Source organism: Oreochromis niloticus, linkage group LG11 (assembly GCF_001858045.2).
Source record: "Oreochromis niloticus isolate F11D_XX linkage group LG11, O_niloticus_UMD_NMBU, whole genome shotgun sequence".
Lineage (NCBI taxonomy): Eukaryota > Metazoa > Chordata > Actinopteri > Cichliformes > Cichlidae > Oreochromis > Oreochromis niloticus.
The window spans coordinates 19,165,236-19,191,450 of NC_031976.2; the positions used below are offsets into that span (position 1 = coordinate 19,165,236).

At 39.4% G+C, this 26,215-nt stretch overlaps 1 protein-coding gene across 1 annotated transcript; it reads left to right on the forward strand.

The window, feature by feature from the left end:
* The first annotated feature begins 16 nt into the window (after positions 1-16).
* Positions 17-25,992, forward strand: si:dkey-12j5.1 (probable assembly chaperone of rpl4). Its single transcript, XM_005472393.4, has 11 exons — positions 17-402; positions 553-662; positions 783-929; positions 1,043-1,195; positions 2,263-2,372; positions 2,471-2,594; positions 3,645-3,737; positions 4,417-4,485; positions 10,795-10,848; positions 17,710-17,862; positions 25,633-25,992. Exons 1-11 carry the CDS (start codon positions 213-215, stop codon positions 25,804-25,806), a joined length of 1,377 nt encoding a protein of 458 aa, XP_005472450.1. The 5' UTR covers positions 17-212; the 3' UTR covers positions 25,807-25,992.
* The last annotated feature ends 223 nt before the right edge of the window (positions 25,993-26,215 follow it).

Below are 26,215 nucleotides of genomic sequence, written 5' to 3' on the forward strand. Positions count from 1 at the left end.
CTCTCCTTAGCAACTTGGAGAAAGAAAAATATCATTATTAAAGTCTCGGAAATCTTCTCAATTAAATAATATTTTTTTAATAAACGGACTCATACCAACAGGCATATAAAATATCCTCGTTCAGCGTTTCATTTTACCAGCTTTAGTCAGGACTTTCGCTTTTTTTGGCCGCTACCCCTCTCCGTAGGAGCAATAGAGTCACCATCCGGCGCATGTGCACTGTATACTTTAAGCTAACTTTAACTTACTGTCCACGCGTGTTTAGAGTCTCACTTTGGGAAAAGTGGGGTTTGAGCCCAGGGATTTTAGAAATATACGACGCGTTTTTCTTCAGAATGGGTGGTCAAGCTAAGGGTAAAAAGAAAAATAAACCGAAGAGGAAAGATAACCGTCCAAACAGGGGTGAGTTCACTGGTTTATCATTTTATTTACTGTGTATAACGTCAAATTCGTACACACAATGTTTATAGAAAGGAAGGACTGTTATGTTATGTTTTGAGTGTAGCTCTAATAAAAACTATTGTTATACGTGCACTTGTAACATCTCTGCAGATGGAGGATTTGTTGGTTTATCACCTCAAGAAAGGATGAAGGTAAGAATGCAAGAAAAAGCCAAGAAGAAGACAGCGGAGAAGTACTCAGTACAGCAACTCCTACAGAAGGTAACGTTTACTACATATCCACAACAAAGGCAGGACCCAAATATGCCATTGTCTTAATATCCTTTTGTTCTTTAAATTCTAATCAACTACTGAGCTTTCCTTATGTGTTGTGGTGTACAGACTGAAGAATGCATGGACAGTTTTGATTTTGAAATGGCCAGCCTTTTCTGTCAAAGAGCCCTGGATGTGGAGCCCACCAACCTGCAAGTTCTGGACATGCTGGGGCACATTTCCTCTGAATTAGGAGACACACAGAAAGCAAAAGAAATATCCTTTCTCGCTGCTTGTGTCCATAATTTTGTATTTTCACTACACTGCTGTGATAATTTCATTCTACTCTAATGCAGTGGTTGTTGTGGCTTCCTTGACTCCCCTCTCACGTATTCTTGCGTGCTGTGGAGCTTAGCCCAGATATTGGCCACAGTAAGTACATGTACCTGGGACAAATCCACACAGGCCGGGAGGCTGTGGACTACTATACCAAAGGCATACAAGTCCTACTGAATACATTGGAGAAACAAGGAACAACAACAGTAAGTGATTGAACATAGGAATACCCCTCTCTGTTTATCTGGTTATGGAAACTGAACTAGATGTCATGACTTTGTGTTCAAGGCTCCTGAATTTTTTCATTTTCACAAGAGGGTGCTATTGGACAATGCATATCTTAGTGACATGCATTGTTATGACAGATTTATGTCAAACCTATGAGCATCCTCATAGGTTTAACTGTTACTCCTGACCTGTAATACTAATTACAGATATTTACAAAACACTTTACCGACACTACAGTGCACTAAAAACTATGAACTGTGAACTTAACTTTGAAACAAAACAGATTTTACACCGAAAATGTAAAAGAGTAAAATGGCAGTTCTTGAAGTGGTCAGAGGATGGTAGTTTTAAAACTTCTGCCTTTTTTCCCCCTTAAATATATTTATTTATTTAAAAAAGAAAATATGGCTCGTGAAGTTTTTTGCGTAAGCAAAGATAAAATGTTTTCTCATTTAGAGGACATAATAATGTGCCATGCATTACAATGTTAACGTTAAATTACAACAAATGGAAGGAAAATAGAATAGAAGAATGAAGTTAAAAATGTTAGGATACATTGTAATAATTGCAAATGCATTACTCTGTCAATTTTACATTCACCTATTCAATATCCTTGTTGTTGTTTAACTTTGTGACACCTCGTTTATTAATATCATTGTGAGGGTGAGGTCTCTTTATTACTCTCATTCAGACGTCTTCAATATAATAGCTAGAAGTGTCACTTCTAGCTAGATAAGTGTGTCAGTACTCAATAACTGTGACAATGAATCAACACGAACAGAGCAATGACTCTGAAAGTAAATTGGATAAATTTAATTCACGCAGTTTGCAACTCTGATGTTACTGCTTCCTTCCTGCTGTGACATGTTAATATGATTTCAGAGGAAAAGGCTTTTTCAGATGGTGTCCCTTTTTATTCTGATCATTTCAAAAAGAAAACCGGTCTTAGATTCTGTTTCATATAAGTCTCTTTCAGTCTCTTTTGAGTTGTAATGAATAATCTGAACTTTAGAAACTAAAGAAGTCTGCCCTTTGATTCATGCAGGCTCTGGCTGGAGCTGCTGCCCCACCAGATGAGGACCCTGAACTCCCCACAGAGAAGGATGTTAGTGTAGCCTACTGCTCCATCGCTGAGATTTACTTAACAGACCTCTGGTACTAGAGCACACAGAGTTATGCACTTGACACTGATAGGCCTGCCTTTGGTAATATTTTGAGATTTTCTTTTTCTGTGTGTGTGTGTGTGCATGTAGCATGGAGGAGGGGGCTTCCGACAAGTGCAGAGAGTTCATAGAGAAAGCATTACAGTATCACCATGACAACCCAGAGGCTCTACAGCTTATGGCCAGTTACCTGTTCAGTACAGAGAGAAACCAGGTCAGTCCTCTCTTTCTCACACACACACACACACACACTCAGAGGCACGCACACACACTTGAGATGAGTTATCACCACATTAAAGCGGGAATCTGCTGAGTTAATTATTCTGAGCAAATTGAATCGTATGCGATTAATCAGCAGATGGACAGGTCATGCCGATAGGAATGTTAATTACTGGGCGGATCATTAAGGTCATGCAGTCATCTGATAAAAAGAGAAAAGATGAGGGAAAAGCATATTGGACTAAATTTAGAAAAAAATCCACAAGACCTTTTGAGTGTAACATTTGACAGTGAGTTTAGAACAATATCCTAAATAAACTTTCTGTATTTTTACATCACATGTATATTTGTACATGCGGGAGCCATTGCTAAATGAAGAGCATCTTAAACCACTATTAATAGACGGCATTCAAGGCAAAAGCTTTTTTTTTTTTTTTTTTTTTTTTTTTTGAAGTATTTAAGCATGTTTATTGTTTACTTGAAATGTAATCTAATTGATATATGGCCTTAAATTACCATGTGGAAGTATTTGTTGGCAGTGCTGTCTGCCTCAATCATCCTCAACATGCACTGATGATACAACAAACAACATTCAGTTCACCTACCACTGTTTTTTGCAAGCTATATGTAATGGGTATTTTCAAACCTCTGTACTGTCTCTCCGTACTCTCCATGCACTCCTATCACCAAACGGAGCAGCAAAGGATCTGTAATACTACCTGTAAGCTGTAGGGGTCAGGCTGGTTCCAGTCTCACTCCACACCTTTCCACATCCTGTGACAAAGTCTCTTTTTTTGGAATTTTTTCTAAGAAACAAGAAAAAATAAATTGTTCCCAAATTAATCCAGGGATTCTTGGTTTCTGTAGAAAATCCAATAGCTAGTCTGTGGAAGTAAATTATACAGTGGGATTAGTCTGTAGGAACTGATTTGTGTGAAGAGTGCATTCTCCAATTACTCTTGTATATACATTTGCATAAGAAATGAAATGTATATTTTTTTTTTAAAAAGCTTTTTATATTTATATGCTCTTTTTCTGTGTTCAGGAAGGCAAAGATTACCTGTTGAAGAGTGTCGGAATGTGGCTACCTGCGCTAAAACAGAGAGCAGCTTCGTCCAGCGCAGGGGAAGACATTCAGGTAGGCTGTAGCTGTGGGCTGGTATTTGTCTCACTTCCACCAGCACCAGTAAGATCCCAGTTTATTTATAAAGCCCCTTTAACTAACAAGATTGTCAGAGCATGCTATGTGGTGTGCACAAATATAAGGACAGCTGTACAGATAAAAAAAAAAGTAAGAGATAAAGAGGGAATGATAGAAGATGAAAGGTGGAACACAGACTTCACAAACCTGTATACATTTGTGTTAGACTGCGCAGAGAGAAAGCAAATAATAAATTCAACACCAAGAAGGGTTTTAAAGTATAAACAAGCAAAGTACAACATGGAATTTGATAAAGGAAAAATGGCTATAATGTCAAAGCTGGATGGGCTTTGAATAGCTCAAAATAAATTGCAGATTCAAATAATAAAAAAAGTGATGTAAGAGGGTTTGGTGTGATGATTTGATACAATAATCCCAGTGACACCACTCTTATGACTCTTATCTTCGGGAGCAGGTTGATGTGAACACAGCCTGCTGACACTTTGGCTGTGATTAACAGCCACATAGCTGCAAAACGTTTTGTACCTTGAAATTGGATTGTGTTATTATCAGACAAAGGAAGAACTATGTTTGTGGATGCCTGTGAAAGCGCTCACTGCAGAGGTGGTTGTATTGTCCTTTTTTATTTTTTTTCTTCTTTCTTTCTCTCCTTCAGAATGAGATCCCTCCGTATGAGTCTCGCATCACCACAGCCAAACTGCTCATTGAGTCAGAGGAGTACGAGGTAAAATGTTTGCTGTGCGTCGTGCTCGTACACTCCCTTGTTGTTGTTGGTCTGTGTTTGTTTCGTGGTGGGAGGGCAGCCTGGCATTTTTTGCGTGTGCGCGCATCTGTGTGTTTGTATGCTTTCCTTTCTGGTGAATAGCACTGAAGGTGGGAAGGCCATGCCTGGTCTTTATCCCCTCTGGAGTTTAGTGTCAATAATTGAAGAGTGGTATTTACAAAAAGGGATCGGGCTAAGGGGGGCACACAAGGGTGGAGGGATTGGGAGGAAGAGTAAAATAAAAAAAATAAAAAATTGAAGCTGTGGTCTGATGAATTGCTGCCATATCGCGAAACAGCATACTTCTCTACTAAATCACTCAGGAATTTCCGGTATTAATGGCCTTGATTTCAGTGGCTCACTGCCTTCAGTTCAGTGCTAAAACTCCTAACGCTGTCATTAACGCTTCAAGTCATTTTCGGTGATTACCGCCACACCAACAGCAGTTTAGCTACTTTCTATTGTGATCCAATGATTAATTTTCAGTCACTCTTGTTGGGTGGTTTATGGTTATTACTTACGGGAAATGAGAACAGTGCCCCCCCCCCTTTTTTTCCCTCCTCTTCCCCCTGCTCACACCCAAATAGCTCAGCTGCAGTTATATCTTTGGGTGCATGTGTGCGGGAGATGGGCTGTCAGGTGTATCAGTAAAATGACAACGTCTCGGTCCACAGTTTCTGACATGTCGTTTGTCTTCATCCTGCTGTTGGTGTCATGAAGCCCGAACCACAAACCGCACCCATTCCTACTGCTTTATAACGTCAAATATTTTGCCATGTGCTCAAGTATGTGTACACACGCACACACACACATACACACACACACACATGCACGTTAAGGGGTATTTGGAGTTTCTGGCAATTGCATTTAAGGGTGAAAGTAGAGTAAAAGCAAACAATTTTCTGTCTGTCTCTCCCAGCCTGGGATTTGGGACTTGGATTTGATAGGAACATCCTCTCAGCTCTTTGCTTCTGATACTTCTCTGTCACACATACTCACACACACATTCTCTCACTTTCACATTTAGCATCTCTCACTTAGAAGGATCTATGCACAGTTTTATACTCTTTGTAAACTTTGCGTAAAGTTGTTTAATTCCAGTAGAATTATTAGTTGGAAGGCTGTCTTTTGAAAATGGTGCCAGAATATGACCAATTGTCTCTTTCTCCCCATTGAATAATTTGTTTGGTCCCCAAAGCTGGGCCAAGGCTTTGAAATTTGCATTAATATATTTGCCAAAAAAAACCCCCCCAAACATATTAAAGAATTTTTTTTTGTTTGTTTGTTTTCTGTAACTGCATACAGCCACTTCTAGTAAATAAATGTTAATTTTAGAATGGCACAAGGCGTAGAGGTACTACCATGTTCTTTGGCAGAAACTCCATCTCATGGTCTTTGTCTGTACTTTTCTGTTATGTGGATTGAATTCAAATTAACTAGGCCACAATAAGGCAGTGTTAGTGTGGTTATTATAGTGCATAGTGGTGGGAGATAGAAGTTTACTCAAAGAGTGGAGACTTCCCCAAAAGTCTCCACTGTCTGGTCTTATTTTCCACCCCAAAAATTCAGATCAGCACCAAAATTGAGCGGGTTCTTTCTTTGCCTTATGCTCTATCTCCCTCCACCAATTCTCATCAAAATGAGAAAGATTTTGCTGAAAAACACTGGGCAGATGTTTTCAAGACAAGCTGTCTTTAGTGGGTAGACACTGTCACATCTCTTGGGCACACTTTACTAGGTGATAGACCCGTCTCCCCACTTTTTTTTTGAAGATTTGCCACAGTTAGATTTAATTAAAACTCATGGTTTTCTTATGAGGGTAGTTGGTTGTCATCAGAAAGCCTCAGCAATAATAATGTCAAACTCAGAGCATGTGCAAATATTACTGTTTATTTATTTTTAAAATACATAGTTATCTTTTATGATAAAAATTTTGTCAAGACTGTGGCTTTCAGTTGTTTTTTTGGAGGAAATCTTTAAAAATAAAAAACCTTTGCCACATGAAAAGCTGAATGTGATAGTAAATTTGACCGAGAAAGGGATAAGAGCATGAAAACCATGACATAGGCTGGTTGTACTTGTGCTCCATTGTGCGATTGTCTTGTTTACTTTAAAAAATGTGATAGAAAACATTCCAAACACACTGTGTTAATAAATTCATGAAAACATCAGTTTCACAATTGCTGCTCTTCTCTTCAGTCAACTGTTTCTGCAAAACATGGATCTGTGCCACTTAAATTAGAAGAGGAGAAAAAAAGTCACCAAAAAGGCTTTTGCGAATCTTTTTTTTTCCCCTCTTTTGATTAGTTGAATACATGCCAAGTTTGTTTGTGATTTCCAGAATGGAAATAGATTAAGAGCACACGAGGGTGCTTGAAAGCAAAAGAAGTGAGACAAACATGTTGGTTTTATTGTCAAATATCCCCATATTTGTGAGAACGCTTGCAGTGCTTAAACAGGTTTGTTATTGGTTTGATTGATGGAAAATTAATTGGGTTTTCATTTGGTTTTAGTCATTTGTCTTCATTAATGTTTGGTTCCAGCATTTAATATGGGATACTTTGCTGCTGTTAAAAATCTTTAATCTGAATATATCTGATATTTTCAAGCAGTTTGAAGACCATGTTTTCTGAGGTTTCCTAATATTTTATAGAATAAACTTAAACAACAGTTTAAAGCAATCAGTGTGGAGACGATTGCTTGCCTACTTGTTTGTTTATCAAGCAAAAATACCAACTATTATATTGTTCCCCATCTTTTCCAGTATGAGGGTCTCTGTTGTATATGGTAGGAAATATCATTAAAATGGTCACATCAGTCTATTTGACTAAGTTTGTTGACCTTTGAATGGGAGTGGGGGCATCCGTGATTTATAGGAATTATGTTAATATGTATATTTACATACATAATTTATTTTGCTTTATTTTTTCATGGCATAGTTTGCACAAGGTGCTGTAAACATTTTAGACCATACCATCTCTGAATCTGCTGTTCCATCCCACAGGTGCTCTGTTGGATTGAGAGCTGTTGACTGTGGAGGCCATTTGAATGTATTGCCATGTTCAACAAACCACTGGGGTACACTGTGTTGTTCACATAAAGGAATTTACATGGTCACTAACAATACTTGGGTAGGCTGTGATATTTAAATGAGGCTCAGGGGGCCCAAGGCATATCAAGAAAATATCCCCCACACAATACACCACCACTTATCTTAGCATATCTTATCACATCTTATCTTCTCATCAGGCTGTGTTTTTTTTTTTTTTCTTTTCTTTTCTTTTTTTCCCCCAATCCTGGGTTGTTCAGTTTTGGTGAGACTATGTAAATTTTCCGTTTCCTGTTCTTAACTGACAGGAGAGACCTGGCCTTCTGTTTCAACATTTGAGCGTTCACAGATGCTCTCCTGCATACTTTGGGTGTCATAAGTGGTTGTTTGAGTTAGTGTTGTCTTCTTACCAGCTTGAGGCAGTTTGACTATTCTCTTCTGATCTCTGATCTCTCATCAACAAGGCATTTTCTCCCAAAGAACTGCCACTCACTGGATATTTTCCTGTATTGGAGCATTGTCTCTAGCCTAGACACATTTGTGTAGGAAAATCCCAGTAGTTCAGCAGTTTGTGCAATACTTCTGGCACCAACAACCAAACATTCAAAGTCACTTAAATCACCTTTCTTCTCCATTCTGATGCACAGTCTGTAGCCTCAATGCATATCATCGGCTGATTAGATATTTGCATTAACTAGCAGTTGAACGGGTGTGCCTAATAAAGTGGCTAGTGATTGCATGTTTTTTATAGTCTTGATTTAAAAAACAAAAAACAGCGTGGTAACAGCGTTTTCCCTACCGTAACGCACACACAAACATTACCGTGATCACCCATCACAACCACTGATTCACTTGCCACACAGCAGACAGACAGACAGACAGCCACCCTCCCCTGACAGCCATTCAAGTGTCTCTTAGCTGAGGCGTCGCAGAAGCTGATGGGTAGTTACGCACCTTGTCATTGTCACTCTTCTTTGGCTGTATTTTATTTATTGAATGTTTCTGTTCTTATATTTAGTTCACAATGTACAGCTTGTACTTTCCTATATTGCTTGCAAGTACAGTTAGCAGTGACATCCCCAGGATTTATTTACTTAAGTCTCGATGTCCCTGTTTACGTGCGTGTGCGTGTATGTGTGTGAGATATAGCTTGCCCTTGCTTGTAAAGTGATTTGTCTTTCTCCTGTCTCTGCCGTGCGCTCCAGTAAAATGATTCTGTTAAACAAAATTGCCTGAAGATTACACAAACGCAGAAATGGATATATGAGCACACACACACACACACACACACACACTGTGCACATGCCCACGATGGACATTATAAATGAGTTCCTCCACAGAATGCAGGTTTTTTTTCTTTTGGTTCCTTCAACAGTTCTTAAAATAAGGAGGACAACATGTATGTATCGTCTTGCATGTGTTATTGGTTGTGTGTCTCTGTAGTGCACTGTTGTTTTTCTTGAACCACTTTTGCAATGTTTATTAAGATTTTTTTTTTTTTTAACCTCTCTTCCAATTTTCTGCATTTTTTTGTTTTCCCCCCCCCTCCTTCGTAGTACAGCCTCTTTTTCTCCTTATCTTCATGGGAATATTAATCTTGTTGTTGTTTAGAGCATGAAGCGGCCTAAGAATCTCTGAATCTTTAATCACTCGCCCCTGGGCTGACCGGTGTAGTTAGGAAGATGTGCAGTTGGAGACGATATAATGGTTATCATTGCTCACTTATCCTGGCTCCCAGATATCTCTTGTTCTATTTTTGTAGCTCCAAAACTGCCTGTTCTATCACTTGTTTAATACCCAAGCAGATCTTTTCTCCTATCTTTTATATCTAGTGCTTGGCTCGATTTACTGTGTTTGAATGTGTGTGTGCATGTGCAGCTTGTGTGTCTGTCACTTTGTAGTGATACAGTGAAAGTAGATAGTAGATCATTCTGAAGCTGGACATGAATCCATTCATCATCGGCTGGGATTAGATGTTTTTGTTTGTGTATTTTTAATCAGTCATTAATTAATTAAGGACAATGGTATTTCAGCTGATAATTGGTCTGGCAATCAATCAACTGACTCCCTGACATGCATATTTGCACAATCTTAATGAGATACTCTCAATTAACCTGACTCCCCTTACTCTATGCAGCCAACAGACCTCTTTATCGCCACCAGAACCGCATAGACTTAATGAAAAGAGCAGAGAACTCCAACGAGCAGGAGGGGGGAAAAATTAGGAAGCTCTCCAGCTAATAAGACTCCCTTAACAAGAAACAAGTGTTGCTTGTTGTGCTCATTGTTGTGTGCAGGCTTTTTCGTAGTGTGTGACTGTAAAGTGGTGTGTGTGTGTGAATGCACAGGTACGTGCGTGTCTTTTATTCTTGCCCTTCACCACGGGTGATTGGCTAACAGTCGCCTCCAACCTGAAGTAGACAAAAATCAATATATCATCACCTGGGGCCTCACACACATACACACACGCACACACATATACCACAACCACAGGATCCACAAGGAGGGAGACAGAGCAAAACAAACACCCAGCCTACTTTAGTCAAGGTCTGATTTCTGTAATGGAAACTTCCCACAGAAACTGACCCAGACAGTGCTGTGACAAAGGTCACCTAACATTAAACCCCTTTGAGACCTCACACTGCCTCCGCAGGACACTACAGGGAGGAAATCAGACAAATGCTTTAGAGGAAGGGGAATACGGGCTCTGGGTCTGGTTGGTCTTTAGGTTTATCGTGTATCCTAAGGAGTGGAGGGGGTTACTATGAATATATGGTATTGACTGCTCTGGTCTTTCCCTGCTGCTCATCTCTAATAAAGACAAAATGCTGGGAAAAAAGGCAATGGTAGACGGTGGCTAAAGTGACTATCGACTGTGCGATAAGTACTTGTAAGTGTATCTATTGGCGATCATGTCTGTTGTCTTGTTGGTATTGATGGTGCTGTGTATGGGTTGCTGACCTATTCGATGCTTATCAGACCCTCTGATCCATCTGATTGATTGAGCCGACTGGAAGATGTGCTAGATTGTGTGCAACAATATTGTCTTTACCTTTATGCATGTTGGTTTGTGAGTCAAACCTGCGAATAGAGGGAGTACTGATGAATTTGTACAGACAAAAATGAGTGTAGTATGATTGTTGTTTGTCATTTTAATACATTTTTAAAAATTGTAAATATCTGTATCAGTCTAAAGTTCTGTTTGTCTCTCTTTAAATTAGATGGCAGTAGATGTATTGGAGAGTCTACTAGAAGAGGATGACGAAGTTGTCCAGGTAAGCGATGAAGTCATGTCCCAGCTGTTCCTCTCTATTTAAGTTTTATGGTCATTTAAGGACATTTCGGGTTTTGATTCTACTTTTCATTGTAATTATTTTTCTCTCGGAACTTGAAAATTTAGCGTTTTGCTTATATGCATGTTTTTTCTTTTGTTATGTCTTTCCAACCGGCCATAGTGGATAGCTGCCCCTCCCTGAACCTCGTTCTGCGGGAGGTTTTTTTCCTGATAAAAGGGAGTTTTTCCTTCCTACTGTCGCCAAAGCGTTTACCCATGTGATTGTTGGTGTCTTCTCTATATTTTTGTAGGGTTTTTACCTTACAATATAAAGGACCTTTAGACAACTGTTGTTGTGATTTGGCATTATATAAATACAACTGATTTGATTAGAAAGTTGTTGTGAACACATTTTTCTTGTTTCCAGGTTGCTTACCAGCTTTGGTTGTAGAAAGGATAACATTGTTGCAGATTTTTAGGCAGGATTAACTTCATAAGCTACCAAACTGTTTGAGGTGTGATCAAAAAGTGGCACAAAAACTTGCCTGATTTAAAATTAGAATAGTCTCACATTTAAGGGAATCTTCTTGGTTACATCAAGACCGCTTCTAGAATGGCATTAATTTTAGATCAAGTCCTGTTCTGACCTGTTACACTGTGATTTCAGCTTCTGCAAACAGCAAAATTCAGTTGCAAACAGCTTCAGATTTTTTTGGTTACACCTTTTGTGTACCTATGTACAAGCTTGCAAACAGCAGAAACAATGTTGTATGGATCAAAGCATGGATGTGATTGATGCATTTGTAAGTAATCCTGCAGAGATAACTGAAGTCATGTATTCACTCGAACGTCTTTTAAAATTGGCAGATGTGTCAAACTTGATTTCAGTTTGACCAGGGAATGCAACCAAAATACCTGCCATTCTACTAGTTTACCTGTCATAATACTGGTCCTTCAGTCAAGAAATCGATCCATGAACTCAGTGTCAGGCTAAGTGGGGAAAGAAAGCAGCTGAGTCTGAATTTCAGGGTAGTCTGTCCAGACTAACTTTGGCGATTCTTAAAAAAAACTCTTAAAAATGTTTAAACATTATAAATCTTTACAATCTTGAGTCACAAATTTTTAAACTTTTTCTTTTTTTGTATTTTGTTTCCAATGAGCCAAACTGTTTGTAAATTTTTGAATTTTTGAGCAATAGTTCTCCAGGCTTTCTTGTGCTCTTTCAAAATTGTTCTTTGGACATTGGCTACTTTTTCACTTATTTTCATTTGTTACACCACTTATGAATCATTCAAGCATAAAAAAGCCACTTTACTCAAGGAGAGATCCAGTGTTGTGTATACATATAACAGACAACTTGGCAAACAACCAATTTTAAATTGTTTCCGTAGGCACTTTATTACTAACAGTCTGTCACAAAAACACATAATTTGTTCCCCTTTCTTTTGTCGAATCTATGAAAAATAACAAAGATAACACAGTTTGACAGGCATAACATACAATTTATACAACAGCAAGGTGATTCACAAGAGATATTAGCTGAAAAACTTTCTCGATATGGTGCGTAGTGTGTCCTTAAAAAAATTAAGGAAGCTGGTCAAGTAGAATGCAAAGGAAGACAACAAAAGGACTAAAAAAAGTACCTGCAGGAAATGAACAGCGTCTGAAAGTCAAGTGATGTAGAAATAGAAAATAAGCAAACATTAAAGACCCGACAAACAAACATTAAAGGTTGATAAAGGTGGTCATACCAAATATTGACTTTCAAGCTTGTTAGAATTGCGCAAACTCTATTTTGCCTTGTATACTGGATTTCCATGTGTGTTTGCATATGTGTCAATAAGTCACTGCACTTGTTACCCATTTTCCTAGCAAATATCTAAAAAACCGATTAGATTGCTTGTGAGTTTTGCACTCTACTGTATGTGTGTGATAATATTTGATGTCATTTTTGAGTCCAGTTCATAAGATGTTTATATACAGTCATTGGTCCTCTTGCATACAGTCTTTTTATAATACAGTAGAAACTGCTGGGTAGGTATAAAGCAAAAGCAGCTCTTTTTCATTTCAGTGGGAAGGAAAACATCTCAGTTTATATGCTTAGACTGTATATTAAAAAATGAATGTAGACTCCAGATTTGAAAAATGAAGCCTGTGCTGATGTACCTCGAACCTCCAGCAGATGAATTTATTGTTCCATTGTTTCATTTGCTAGTTTTAAGTCTTAAGAATCATTTGGTAAATTTTGGACTCTATGATAAAGCATAGATCGTATCTTGTGTTGGCTATAGTAAGAGCTCGTCACATTCAGTTTCAAAATGCCAAGAGTGCAGTGACCAAAATGCTCACCTCAAGGCTTCAAGACAGAAATACATTAATCTTTGGATGACGTCATAGCGGTTACATCTAGAGCTTAGTTCCTTCTGCTGAGCTCTGTGTACTCCCTACATTTGCATTACTTTATCTCAGCACTTATGTGCTCACACATAGAGTCTGGCGCTGAACTTATTAGAGTGAATTGCAGTATTTTTCTGTGCTTTAGTATGAGCTCTGTGCTGTCAGTGTGCTCAAAATCCCCACTGTCGCTGCAATAGAAAGCGAAGGTGTGCCACTAAGTGTCAGACAGAAAAGCACGGTCGTGTCTGTCTCTCTCTTTCCCCCACTCCCCCTCAGGCTCAGCCTCCCACACACCCCTCAGCTGACAGATTGAGAGCAGTCATCAGGGGGCTGAACTTTTAAACTCACTTCAGAGACGCACTGCTGTGACACTCAATTTGAGCATGCCCACAGCCAATCAAATATTGGTACTGTCACCAGTTCTGGTGGTCAGAAAGTGTATCGTCTGATCACAATATGGGTACATTGCTAGAGTCATATCTGTGATGTCAGAAATGTATGACAGACACATTTAAAAGCATTATATTCTCTCTCTCCCTTTCTTTCACCTCTTTGTCTTACTTTTTCTCTTATTTCTCTCTTAAGTGCAGCAGATAAGAGGTTAGCGCTCTACTCCTTCTTCTTTCTCTTGCATATCTCAAAGTTGGAACCTTACTTATATAACGTTAAGTCTGCAAAAACAAGTGAGCTACTTTCTTGCAAATCTTGTTTCAAAGGTATTCTGTTGATTCATGATGCTTTTGTTCTTCCTTCAGTAGCACCATATGGAAACTGAGATGTGCCTTCACTTTGAAATTACAATAGTCCCAGCGATTTGATTGACAGACACAAAATGTATTTTATTACGTGTGCCTCGGTCTGGGGTTGGAGTAGGACACAGTGGATTCTCTGAAGTTCTTAATTAGCAAACTTTCACATGTTTTAATTCTGAGTGCAGATGCTCAGGCAGACTATACTACACACGCAAATATTTCACAGTGGACCATCTGCAGAGAATTTCCTAGCATTGTTCTGAGTGTTTAAAGACGGGCTTCTTATTTCTGAAGTTTAAAATTTTGAATTTAAGTGACCCAATTACACTGTCTCACTTGAATTTACACATTTTAGTCTAACTTCTGCATTCAGGGAAATGTTTTAGTGATAAAAAAGTCGTACCGCTGGGCCTGCAACAACACTACATTTATCCAGTGCTGCTGTTGTTCTGATAAGTATGGCTGCAGGGGGTAGCCTCCCACTCAGCATGCTGAGTAGCAATTCTGAATTCAGTGTGCCATGCCTTGATGTGTTTGTTAGCTAAATGGTTGATTTGGCAGGGGCGCTGGTCCCCACTGCCTCTGCTCTCAGTGAATAATGAATAAAGCTAATATTTGTGTCTTGATGCTTGAAGAACAGTGGGTGGGTGATCTTTGGCCTTAGATGAGAGGCGATCTCACACCTCCAAGTTCACTGAGAGTTGAACGTGAGAATGTTTAGAGGTAGAGGATGAAGCAAAAGTCAGTGTTTGAGATTATGCAGAGGCAAAAATGTGTTATTGTGAAAAAGAAAGAAAATTAGGTGCTTTGGTGTCTTACAGCAAAGTAACTTACAGTTAAAAATATCATTCCCTTTCTGAACTCTGTGGAGCAAATGATCTATTTTAAAAATATTGCTCTAGGTTTTTTGATATATATTCAGCTAAGACAAGTCTTAGTGAACTGATTCTAATACTGTGACTTTGCTAGGTACACCTTTTCAACTGCTCATTAACAGAAATATCTTACCAGCCAGTCATGTGGCCACAGCTTAATGGATTTAGACATGCAGACACAGTCAAGACATGACCTGCAGTTCTCTGGATGAAAATACCTTGTTGATGCCAGAACTCAGAGAATTGCCACACTGCTTCAAGCTGATTGGAAGTCAATAATAACTCAAATACTCACTCATTATACCAGAGGTATGGAAAAGAACATCCCTGAATGCACTTCATTGAAGCAGATCGGCTACAGTAGCAGAAGACCACACCAGTTGGTCAGCTAAGAACAGAAACCTGAGGCTACAGTTTGCAGCAGCTCAGCAAAATTGGACAACTGAAGATTGGAAAAATGTTGCCCGGTCTGATGAGTCTCGATTTGTGCTTTGACCTTTAGATCGTAGGTCAGAATTTGGTGTAAACAACATGAAACCATTGATCCATCCTGCCTGGTATCAACAGTTCAGGCTGCCGGTGAGAGTTTAATGATTTTGGGGTATATTTTCTTGGCACACTTCAGCCCCTTAGTACCAAATGAGTATCCTTGAAATGTCACAGTTTGCTTCCAGCAGGATATTGTGGTGTGACGTGAACAGTGACGTACAGTTCACTGTGCTCCAATTGCCTCCTAAGTCTCCATATCTCAATCCAGTAAACCACCTTTGGGATGTGGTGGAAAATTAGATTTTCATCATGGATGTGCAGCTGACAAATCTGGAGCAAATGTGTTATCCTATCATGTCGATATGGACCAAAAATCTCTTGAAGAATGTTTCCAGCATGTTGTTGAATCTCTGCAGCAAAGTTCTGAAGGCAGAAGGACATAGTAACATAGTAGTAGCAAGGTGTACCTAATAAACTGTCTGGTGTATATTGTACAAAAACTCTGATTCATGCATGATAAATAATTGTTTTAGCATATAAACTAATACTTCAAAATGCAGTTTATTTAATCTGCTGTTGTGTCAAAAGATAAAAAAACATATTTTAAAGCACATATTTGAATATTCTCACATTGATCGTACGCTAGTAATTCTCTGGTGGGCAAATCAAAAATCCACAGTCACATTTGTTGGTTTAAAACTGTATGGTATTTAAAAGCTTGACTCAGTAAATGAGTATTACACAACTGAACAGATGTTTTTCTTCTAAAGCAGACGCAAGTAGTAAGTGGTAGAAAATCCCTCTTTACATTTTATGAGCAAGAAAAATACCATACTGTGAAAACATTCAGACACTTAAAGAAATGAAATGGCATTTATGGTGCATTGTTCTACTCCTATTCACGCCCTTAAAAAGGTCTTTACTGAATTTGTACAGTGCTTTGTTTATTATACACTTACGGATGAATGCATTTGGAAGTGTGTGTGGGTGTGGGTGTGTTCTAAGGTTTCGAACCATCAACCGTCTAATTTTTGATAACCTGCTCAACTTCCCCGGTAAGGAGGGGTTTTAATAAGCCTCATGACTGTGACTTATTCATGACTACGAATGTCTTTTGTTTATCAGTTCACTTCATTTAGTGACTCTTCATGTAATCCCAATGTGTAGGTGATGCATACTGTGCCTGATGACGCTTGACCCTCAGTTTGTTTGACCAGTGTGATGATAGTATACTGAGCCAAGTGAAAGAGATGGGCCCATTCAGTTGGCAGCTAGATTACCTGGTTAATTGTAAGAAGGTAATTTGGCTGTGGTAGCCTAATAACAGCCTGTGCTAAAGAACATTGCTTATCTATGATTTAGATGCATTAGAGCTGTTGTTTATCTGTGACATCAGGATTTATTCTGTCTCAGAATAAACCTTTAGGATATGATTGCATGCTTAGGCTCAAAAAGCCTCGGTACAGTAAAGGCAGGGAGTCGGTGTTACTTTATTTGAGGGAAATCTGTGTATATTCTTGCTTTTCTGAGCATTTGATAAACAGAAACATCCATTATGTTTGTGTAAATGATACCCTAATCATCACAACTTCTAAACTAGCAATTATAGTTATTCCTAGGGATTTTTTTTCTTCCTTTCAATATTGTCGTTTACAAAAATCAACACATTATAGAACGTCCGTTTTGTGAAATATCATGCAGTCACAGATGGAGTCTAAAGTGTTGAGACTCCTTGTTCTTATTTTAGTGTGATAGTTCTTGGAGTCTTTGGCTATATGTTTGGGATCGCAAAAGCATACTTGTGAGGAATAATAAGGTACAACACTCGAACTATTTGTGGAATCAAACCATATTAAAACCATCATTTGTTGTAATAGCTAGTGCAAAACTGCCAACAATCCAAATTGTGAATATGATATGAATTTAAAAGCACAGATGTTATTTTCCTGAGGGAATTCATTTTTTCATTATGTTATATTATGCTACAGTTCAGCATTTATTTTACTAATTGCATCTTTTGCTACAGAGAGGGGAAAAACAAACTGAAAACTGAAAACAAGAAGTTTGAAGTTAATGGGAAGCTACACTGTGTGCTTATGGGCTATCATCTGTAAATGAGTACATTATGTCATGATTTTGTCAGGGTGAATTATTATGTGAGTGACTGATTGCCTGTGCGTGTCTGAGGCTGTGTATTTCTGGTTCCATGTAAAATGTGTGAAACCCGTTTGTGTTGGATTTCATTCTCTCTGAGGGTCAGAAAATGTTTTCCCCTTGTCGTAACTGACTGTCACTCTAAATCTTTGCACCTCACACCACATAAACTGTCTGTGTCTCTGTGCCTCGCAGGTGTGGTATCTCTCTGGCTGGGTGTGCTACCTCCAGTTGGAAAAGGCAAAGGAGCAGCAGGAAAGGGAAGGAAGAGAAGCAACAGAAGAGGAAAAGGAGGAGGGGACGGCATTGAAGGAAGCTGCCAGATCATACTTGACTAATGCTAAGAAGGTAGTCCAGTCATAATAACCTCATATATATCTGTTTCTAAGCTAAAAAGCTGGGAAGCTGTGGAAAGGGGGAATAAAAACTGAAAGCTGTCATTATTAAACTTAGTACACAAAGTTAATAAAAGGTTGAGATGATTCCTTTAACGATGCACTGATGACATGTGTTCACTGGCAGTGGTTTTTGGAAGTGTCCCTGAGTCTATGCAGTGTTTTTCACGCATCTGCTTTTAATGCAGTACTGACTAAAGGTCTGAAGAGCGAGGCAGCTCAGCATTGATTTTTAGCCTTGTCCCTTGCTTAGAAAGATTCCTCCAGATTCTCTGCATAATTTAATGTTATGTTGCGTAGATGATGAAATCCACCATTTTTTTTTTCAAGCACTGTTCCTAAACTTTTGAATCATTTGTTCAACCAGAGTTGTAAAGAACTCCAAACCCACCTTAGAATCTGCTTTTATACCCGGTTGGAATACCACATAACTTAAATTAAGACGTGTTCCAGCGGGTTTAAACATTTCTTGAAAGTCTGTGTGCTATAGTTATTCAGCTATTTGATTTGCAAGTCATTTTTTTAAATGTGCATTTTACATAAAAGCAAACAGGGTTGTAATATGAGCCATTAAATCTAAAGCTCAGTATAGCTGTCAATTATCTGTGATCTCAAAGTAAATGATTCTTTGACACTGCACTGCCACTGTAACACATGTGTGTGTACTTTACTAAAGCATGGCCATTGCCTCATTGTCTTTTGGCCGTATACATGCAAAAATGGTCCCGACTTCTCAATGGTGATTATTTGTCTTACATTACAGTTAACGAAATATTTTTCTGGTTAGGCAAAAACAAAGAATATGAAGATGCCACTCTGAGGTCTGACTAATTGTGATGAACATTTCTTCGAATATTTTCCGTAATTAAAAATAAAATTCTTCCAAATAGATCAAGAAAACAATCTTTAGATCAATCTAAAATTAATGCATGATTAGCTGCAGACCAATATACAGTGTTCGCTTTGTAATAGAGGATTTTTATATTCTAGTTATGTGTGTTTCCTTTCGTAGTTTCTGAGTAGTAATTGTGGGTACAGATGGTTATATCCAGCACACTGTCACAATAGTTAATTCGTCTGAGAGCTGGTTGTCATAGAAAGGGTACATGCAGTACTGTGAATGTGAGAGGATCCTAGCTAAGCTTCATTGTTGCTGCGGAAATGTCTTTGTATAATCTCAAAGAAGTGTAAATATACCCCCTACTCTCTTTCCTATTCCCCCTCACACACACGAGCACACTGTCTAATTCATTCTGTCGTTCTGTCAGGGAGTAATGCCTCTATGGAGCAGTGATTCATGTTAGTCTAAAATCCAATAGGCTTGTAAATCAGACAGCACGGAGTGACGGATGGCAGGCCCCACCTCTGATTTTTCTTTTTTCTTTTTTCTTCCACTCTTTGCTTTCCTCTCCCTTTCACCTCCTCACCCAACTACACACCCTTTTTCCTTCTCTCCTACCCCCCCCCGTGTTCTTCTAGAGATGAGTAGGGACAGCTTAGTGACAATATATTGACGTCTGTCTCTGTGGCCAGCGGTGTATTGACGGGCCTATCTAACAGGCTTCCACTGGTGATGTCCACAACTGAGATGGGAGCGAGGTGGACTTGGAGCTGCCAAGCAGGAGAATGGAAGAATCTATCAGGAGAAATATAAGTGTGTGCATATAGATCTGGGCTGCTAGCTTTCTGGTGAGATTTAATAACTGGGGAGAAAAAATAAAACAATCAGAAAAAAAATGGAACTGAGAAATAGGGTCATTTAAGTTCTAAGCCATTCTTTGCATGGACAAAAGAAGAATGCAAAGGAATAAAAAGGTGAAAGACTGGTAAAGAATTGGGTGAGGCATCGGAGCATGACAAGTAAACAGCAAAGCAGTTTCTTTGTAGAGTGAGTGAAGCAACAGGCGCAGAATAATGTGAAAGGTAAATGCACAAAGACCTTGAAAAGGTGAGATGGAATGTGGAGGGAAAACGACCCCCTCGTGGTACATTTAATTCCACAGCTTGGTACACAATGTACAGATGTGTGCATCTGCGCATTGTGTAGACGCGATGTGCAAACAAAGCTCGGATATAAAAACATTTTTTTTTATATCCGAGCTTTGTTTCTGAGCATTACTGTGAGCGTTAATAATTAACGATGAGTCAGTCTGCTAGTTAAAATGGTCTCCAACATGGAAATGAGGCCTCAAAGCCCAATGGCTTGTTTTGGCGCCGGTCCACTTCTGTGCATACTTTATGGCTGTCTCTGTGTGTGCGCGTGATATACTGAGCATTCAGGCATTCATAGGTGCTCTTATGGTGATGCATACATTTAATTTAGTTGTGTGTGCCAGCTTGCATGCATATTATTTGTTAAGAAATTGTTTGTCATTCATCTTTTTTCCTGATCGATACTTGTTCACTCTCGTGCACTATATTCAGCTGTGAGGCTCTACAAAGGAATGATGGGCAAGAATGGATGGGTCAAGAGGACAAATAGGAAGTGTAGGAGGGTGAGCAGGAGTGGAAAAATAAAAAATGGGGGGGTGAGGAGGGAACAGATTGGATGTTGGGTGTGTGTAGGTGCAGGGCGTGTAGCTGGTGAATAGTGGCGAGGGTAAAATCAATAGTAAACCGGACGTGAAATGGAATTTGAGTCTCAGCCAGATAGGGTGCGATTGAAGAAGGATCTGCAGTGTATGCACAGAGGACAATGTTATATATGTGTGTGTGTGTGTGTGTGTGTGTGTGTGTGCAAAGAAGCTGCAAGGCAGCTAGGGCAAACAGAGGTCAAAAGCTTTACTATTTGAAGTGTCTGAGACGGTATCCCATGAGCACAGATTGCGGGTAGGATTGGTCTAAGGTGTGCTTGTCATGTAATTTTAATGCCTTTTTCCTGCAAGGCTGTGACTGGGGGACTGAGGTGTTAAGTTGTAAGTGTGTGCATGTGCATGTGTGTGTGTGAGTTTTTGGTCATCACTTCACATTCAAAGAAGCTCTAATTAGGGGCCAGCCTCAAAACTATAACACAATATTACAAGAAAACGTATTTATTTATGGTTATTTTTCTAAAGATGTAGAAAAAAATACTGAACAAAGTTTTATCGATGCGTGCAGACACCAGCATTTGTGTATGTAAGTAATGAAGGGCAATTTTCATCTTCCTTTTCAAATGAGCTACTGTCATTGATGGCACGCTTCCTAATTCAAAGTGTGAATCTGTTCAGTCAAGGTACCAGCAGCAGCAGCATTAGTGGTGACACACCATTATATCCAGGTTAAATGTAAGCATAAAAGTAGCTGATTTTATGGGGGTTTTCTGGAAATTGTAGCACTTTAGATTAACAATGACTAAAGTAACTTAACCTTGTAAGTGTTCAGGAGCTATGCAATAAAACTGAAAAACATCTTATACCTGGGAATTTTTTATCTTTTTAACCAGCTGCTTAAAGCTCTTCTTTATTACCATGTAGCTTCATCAGTAATTTCCATCCACTGTTTGGGCTTCCTGTCATACATTAGTACAACTAGGAAGTACAGCTAGCAATGCTTGGTTGTTTATCTTTGGGTCGCACATCTGCAGCTGCTAGTAGCTCCCGTCCTTCGTAGTGTGGTTCTAATCCACAGTGATTTTTGCCTTGAACCATGTTTGCTTCATGGGAACTGTTTTCTGGGTTCCCATGAAAGATGTTTAAAAAGACTTTGTTGGGGGTTGTTGAAGTAGCTTCTTTTTTAAGTAGCAAATTGTCATCTGAGGCTGACATGTGGTTGTTCTGCACACTTTTCCATCACGTCTGAAATTATTAGGGGTTGTTATCGTGGATGATATGATGAGCTCTAAGCACCGTTGCTGGTCACGGAGTGTGTTGATGTTTTTGCTGACAGTGATACAGAGAAGTTAAAAGGTAGAAAATGTGTTGAAACAATTACTTTAATTATAGCTCTTGTGTTTTTGGGAGTGCTGTGTTTGGCAAAGAAAAAGATGGTGATAACTTGATTGTAGTCACGGAGAAACTTAAAAGAAGGGTAAGATTTTACCATTATTCTTCAAAATAGTACATACATAAGCTTGTGTGTGCGCATCAGTACAAGTGCTTGATGAGCGTAAGAAGACCTGTCTGTCTCCTTGACAGGAAGGTCATTTGGCAAGAATGTAAGTGAAAGAAGGCAAAAGGAAAGTGCACTGAGGGAAAATAGTCAGGAGACAAGCTGGGAGAATGAAGGTATTACCAAATGAAATAAAGGCTGAAATGAAAGTGGAAGTTAAGCACAGGTGTGGAGCAAAAGTTGAACAATGATGGAATGATTAGGCTTTTACTGCGTAATCAGCCTGTCCTTTTATGTGAGTTCTAGAAAAAAGGTTTCTAGCAAAAAATGAGAGGAAAATATATTTTCTGTGAAGGGTACTTTTGTGCTTTCGTCCACTTGGTGCTGGACAGTCCTGTTAATCTATGCTGGCTCCCACCATAGGAACAACACATCAGACATCTTTGTCTTTGCTTAGTTGGAGTGTTGGGTTAATGCATTTTTGACTTTTTATTTCTTCTTTACTGTTCGATATTTCAAAACAAGCAGAAGGCCCCTGCAGGTTTTATTTAATGACCATAAACAGAATGAGGCTTCATTCGGCTCCCGAAGCACCGTTGCTTACTTGAAATAAACATAATTCTGTTTTGAATTAAATTTCATGGGCCCATTCAATTCTATTACCGGTGATCGGAGCTGATACTGTCGTTATCATGAGCTCAAACTTGCCAACTCTTCTCAGCAGAAATTTCTTCACTGAGTGCTGCCATGTTGATTTATACTGGATCGTGTTACTAAATGTCGGAGAACCTGGAGCTCAGTGATGAATTATAACTTTCAATTCATTTTTCTCCAGTTCCCAGGTGAACATGCACTGGCAACAGGCACAGCAGAAACATTCTTGAACCTTAAGAAATAACATACAATACTAATACATTTTATGTGCACTCAGTATTTTTTGTAAGTTAATTCTAAAGATATTCAATGAAATTTACGACTCGCCGTCTTTTAATTAAAGTTGTCATTTCAGGAATGTCCCATGACAAAATAACAAAATATGTGGCCACACTTTGAACTCTCTGAGGCTCTATTTAGTCATAACACTGGTTTAAATTTAAAGACGCCAAGATTTTAGTTTGGAGTGACCAGAAGGGACAGGATTAGAGATGAGCACATCATAGGGACAGCTCAGGCGGAGCAGTTTGAAGACAAAGTAAGCGAGGCAAGATGGTTTGGACATGTGCAGGGGAGGGGTAGTGGATATATTGGACAAAGGATGTTAAATATGGAGCTTCCAGGCAGGAGGGAAAGAGAAAGACCTCAGAGAAAGTTTATGGATGAAGTGAGAGGGGACATGTAGAGAGTTGGTTTGACAGAAGAGGATGCTAGGGATGGGGTGAGACTGAGGCAGATGAACCGCTGTGACGACCTCTAAAGGGACCGGCTGATGGAAAACGACCAGTTTAAAATAAATACTTAAGGCAGTGTTACTTGTCAGTGTTGGTGAAGATGCTAACAAGCTGAAGAGCATCATTAGTTTTGCAGGTATGCTGCTATAAACCAATATATTTTGGCAAAAGTTACATTTTGTTTTGATGATCATTTTTAGAACAAAATTTGTACGTATCCTTTTGATAGATACTGAGATATATCTTTGAATACGGGGCACAGCCAAGTCATTGGTCATTACCCTCTACCCTCTTGAATGCATGCGCTCAATTTAATGGCAAATAATCTAATAATTGCTGAGATATTTCACCCTGGACCCGCAAACATCAGGAGGCAATGGAGCTGTATTCACATCTGACAGACAGATCAACATTACCACCCTCTGAACAACAGCTTAAAGGAATAGCAAGCGCACATCGCTGTCGGTACACCTCTGCATGTGCAGGTGTATAATATGCTGTATGTATGTGAGTGTGTCACTATTGAAGCGTGCTTTGGGCAGTGACTTAGGGCTTGAAAGTAGAGCAAAGTGGACCATGAAAAAGTTATACGATCAGCCGCATTCTCCCTCCCTCTTCAGGCAGCTCTCTGAGCCGTGAAAGGGAGAAGAAAAAACATAGGCTGTTGTAAATGAGAAATGCTTGTTTTTTTGCGACGGCAGTGCTGATCTCAGCAGCACTCATTGCGGAAAGTGTAAAGAATAGCTCTGGTTTGTTTAGCTAGCTGAAAGTATCACATTGAATAATCGCACCCTGTCCAGCAGACACAATGTGCTATTGATTTGTAGTAAGTGTATCTACATACAAATACAATTTCCAAGTAACGCTCAGTACAGTAGAACATAGAGCACCTTTGCAGATGTTGACTGTATCTGCTAGATTATTTCCTTTATGAAAGACATCCACTGCCCACTACTTATTACCCAAGGCTGCAGTGTGCAATTATTCTGGGTATTGAGGCAAATCTAGTATAAACCCAACCCAACTTTTATTCAGAGTGTTTGGTGTAGAAAAACATCTCTAGGCATTTCAGAGTGACACTGGCAGAATGAGAGTGTGTGTGTGTGTGTGTGTGTGTGTGTGTGTGTCTTGCTCTAAAGAGTCTGAGAGGGTCAAATCCCCTCTGCATCAGACCCTGTGCCTGGACCTAGGTCACACTCCACCTCCTTGGAGCTTCAACCTGCAGAGACAGCATCCACTTAAGTACACAAAAACACACACACACACACTCTGCACATTCTAACGCTCCAAATGAGTTCCCATGGGACTGCGTGTCTCCTGTCAGGACCTGCTGTTGCTTAGAGACTGGTCCTGGGGCAAAGCAGTCACACACACTCTTCTTCACTCTCCTGGCCTTGTTACACTTTTAGTAAGAATGATGGCACTCAGCTGCTGATTGTCCGTGAGCATAAAACACTGTGTGCTTGCATGTTAACTGCATTTGGTAGACAAAATAGAGTTATATTCTTAGATTATATAAATCCACCAACTGCCTTTTTCCCCCTCTCTAGTTTTGTTTCTGGAAAGAGCAGCATAAATATGAATCGCTGCATCCTCTCTCCCGTGTTTATGTAATGTATTTGCACACAGAAGCGTAGTCTTATGCTCGCTGTCCTTATTGGTAGCCCGAGTAGTTTTATCACCCAGCCCCATTTTGAGTTCAGTAATTACACACAAGCAGAGTATTTTACCAGAGATAAATCTACTAGCTGCTTAGAGAACGGGACTTTTCTATCTTGCTTTCTCACGGCATGTTTCACTGGGATAACTTTGATTATAACACAACCATATGCGCTTCGATTCAGGATCCATTTCTCCGTGTCTGTGTGTGCATGCATGTTGAAAGAGGAAGATAAATGGTCTTTCTGTCTCCTCGGCTGGATTGTGCATCAAATGTGCTGATTTGCCAAAATAAAGACAAAAACTGTTTACCAGCGTTTTGTGGGCTGCTGTGCTGACAGAATGCAGATGCTGTTGGATATTTCAAATGTCCTAACCGGCACTTGGAGACTTAAAACCTGAGGGCTGCTCACTTCCCTCAACTCGAATCCCCTGCTTATGGATGTGGTAGTGACTGAGCTTCTGCTGAGAGCCTTTCACTCACCATATCATTACTTCAGTTGCTTCTACAGTATAATTTTGCACTTTCTTTTTGGATCTCTGCTTTATAACCTCAGTTCTATTCAACATTTTCCATTTCCAGTGTACCCACTAGCCTATTACACACTTGCATCATTCTTTGTTTTTTGTCTTTTTCTTTCTCCCAGCTCTACAATAAGCTGCGATGTGACGACCAGCCGATGTTGGAGCATGTGGAGCAGCTTCTGGGCGAGCTGGGAGGAGAGGTGGAGGGAGAGGATGCAGATCCAGCCTTGGATGAAGATTTTGAACCCTGTAGCGATGATGATGAGGAGGATGCAGAAGCACCCATGGAACACTGACCGCACCTCCCTGCTTGGATTTTGTGATTTCACTTTTCTCCCATCATGTCTCTCTGTAGTTCTCATGAAATCTCAAAGGGTGCCTTTTTTTAAATGGTTTTCCTCTCCCACCTGCTTATCAACAATTAAATCTGAAATCCACTGATATGCACAAAAGAGTGGCATTAAAAGCAGCGGTCTCCTCAATCTCTTTCAGCCAGTTGTTTAATGCTTTCACTGAAATAAGTCCGTACTTGAGTAATGCTTCCCTTAATCTCCTTGACAGAAGTTGATGAAAGAAATGAGTTTTAAAGCTTTACATCTCAGCAGCAGCAGAAGCTGAGCACCTTTGAAGGCTTTTTTTACCTCTTATACGCACCCACGCTCGGTTTCGACAAGCAAACATACACGACACATACAAACAACAACA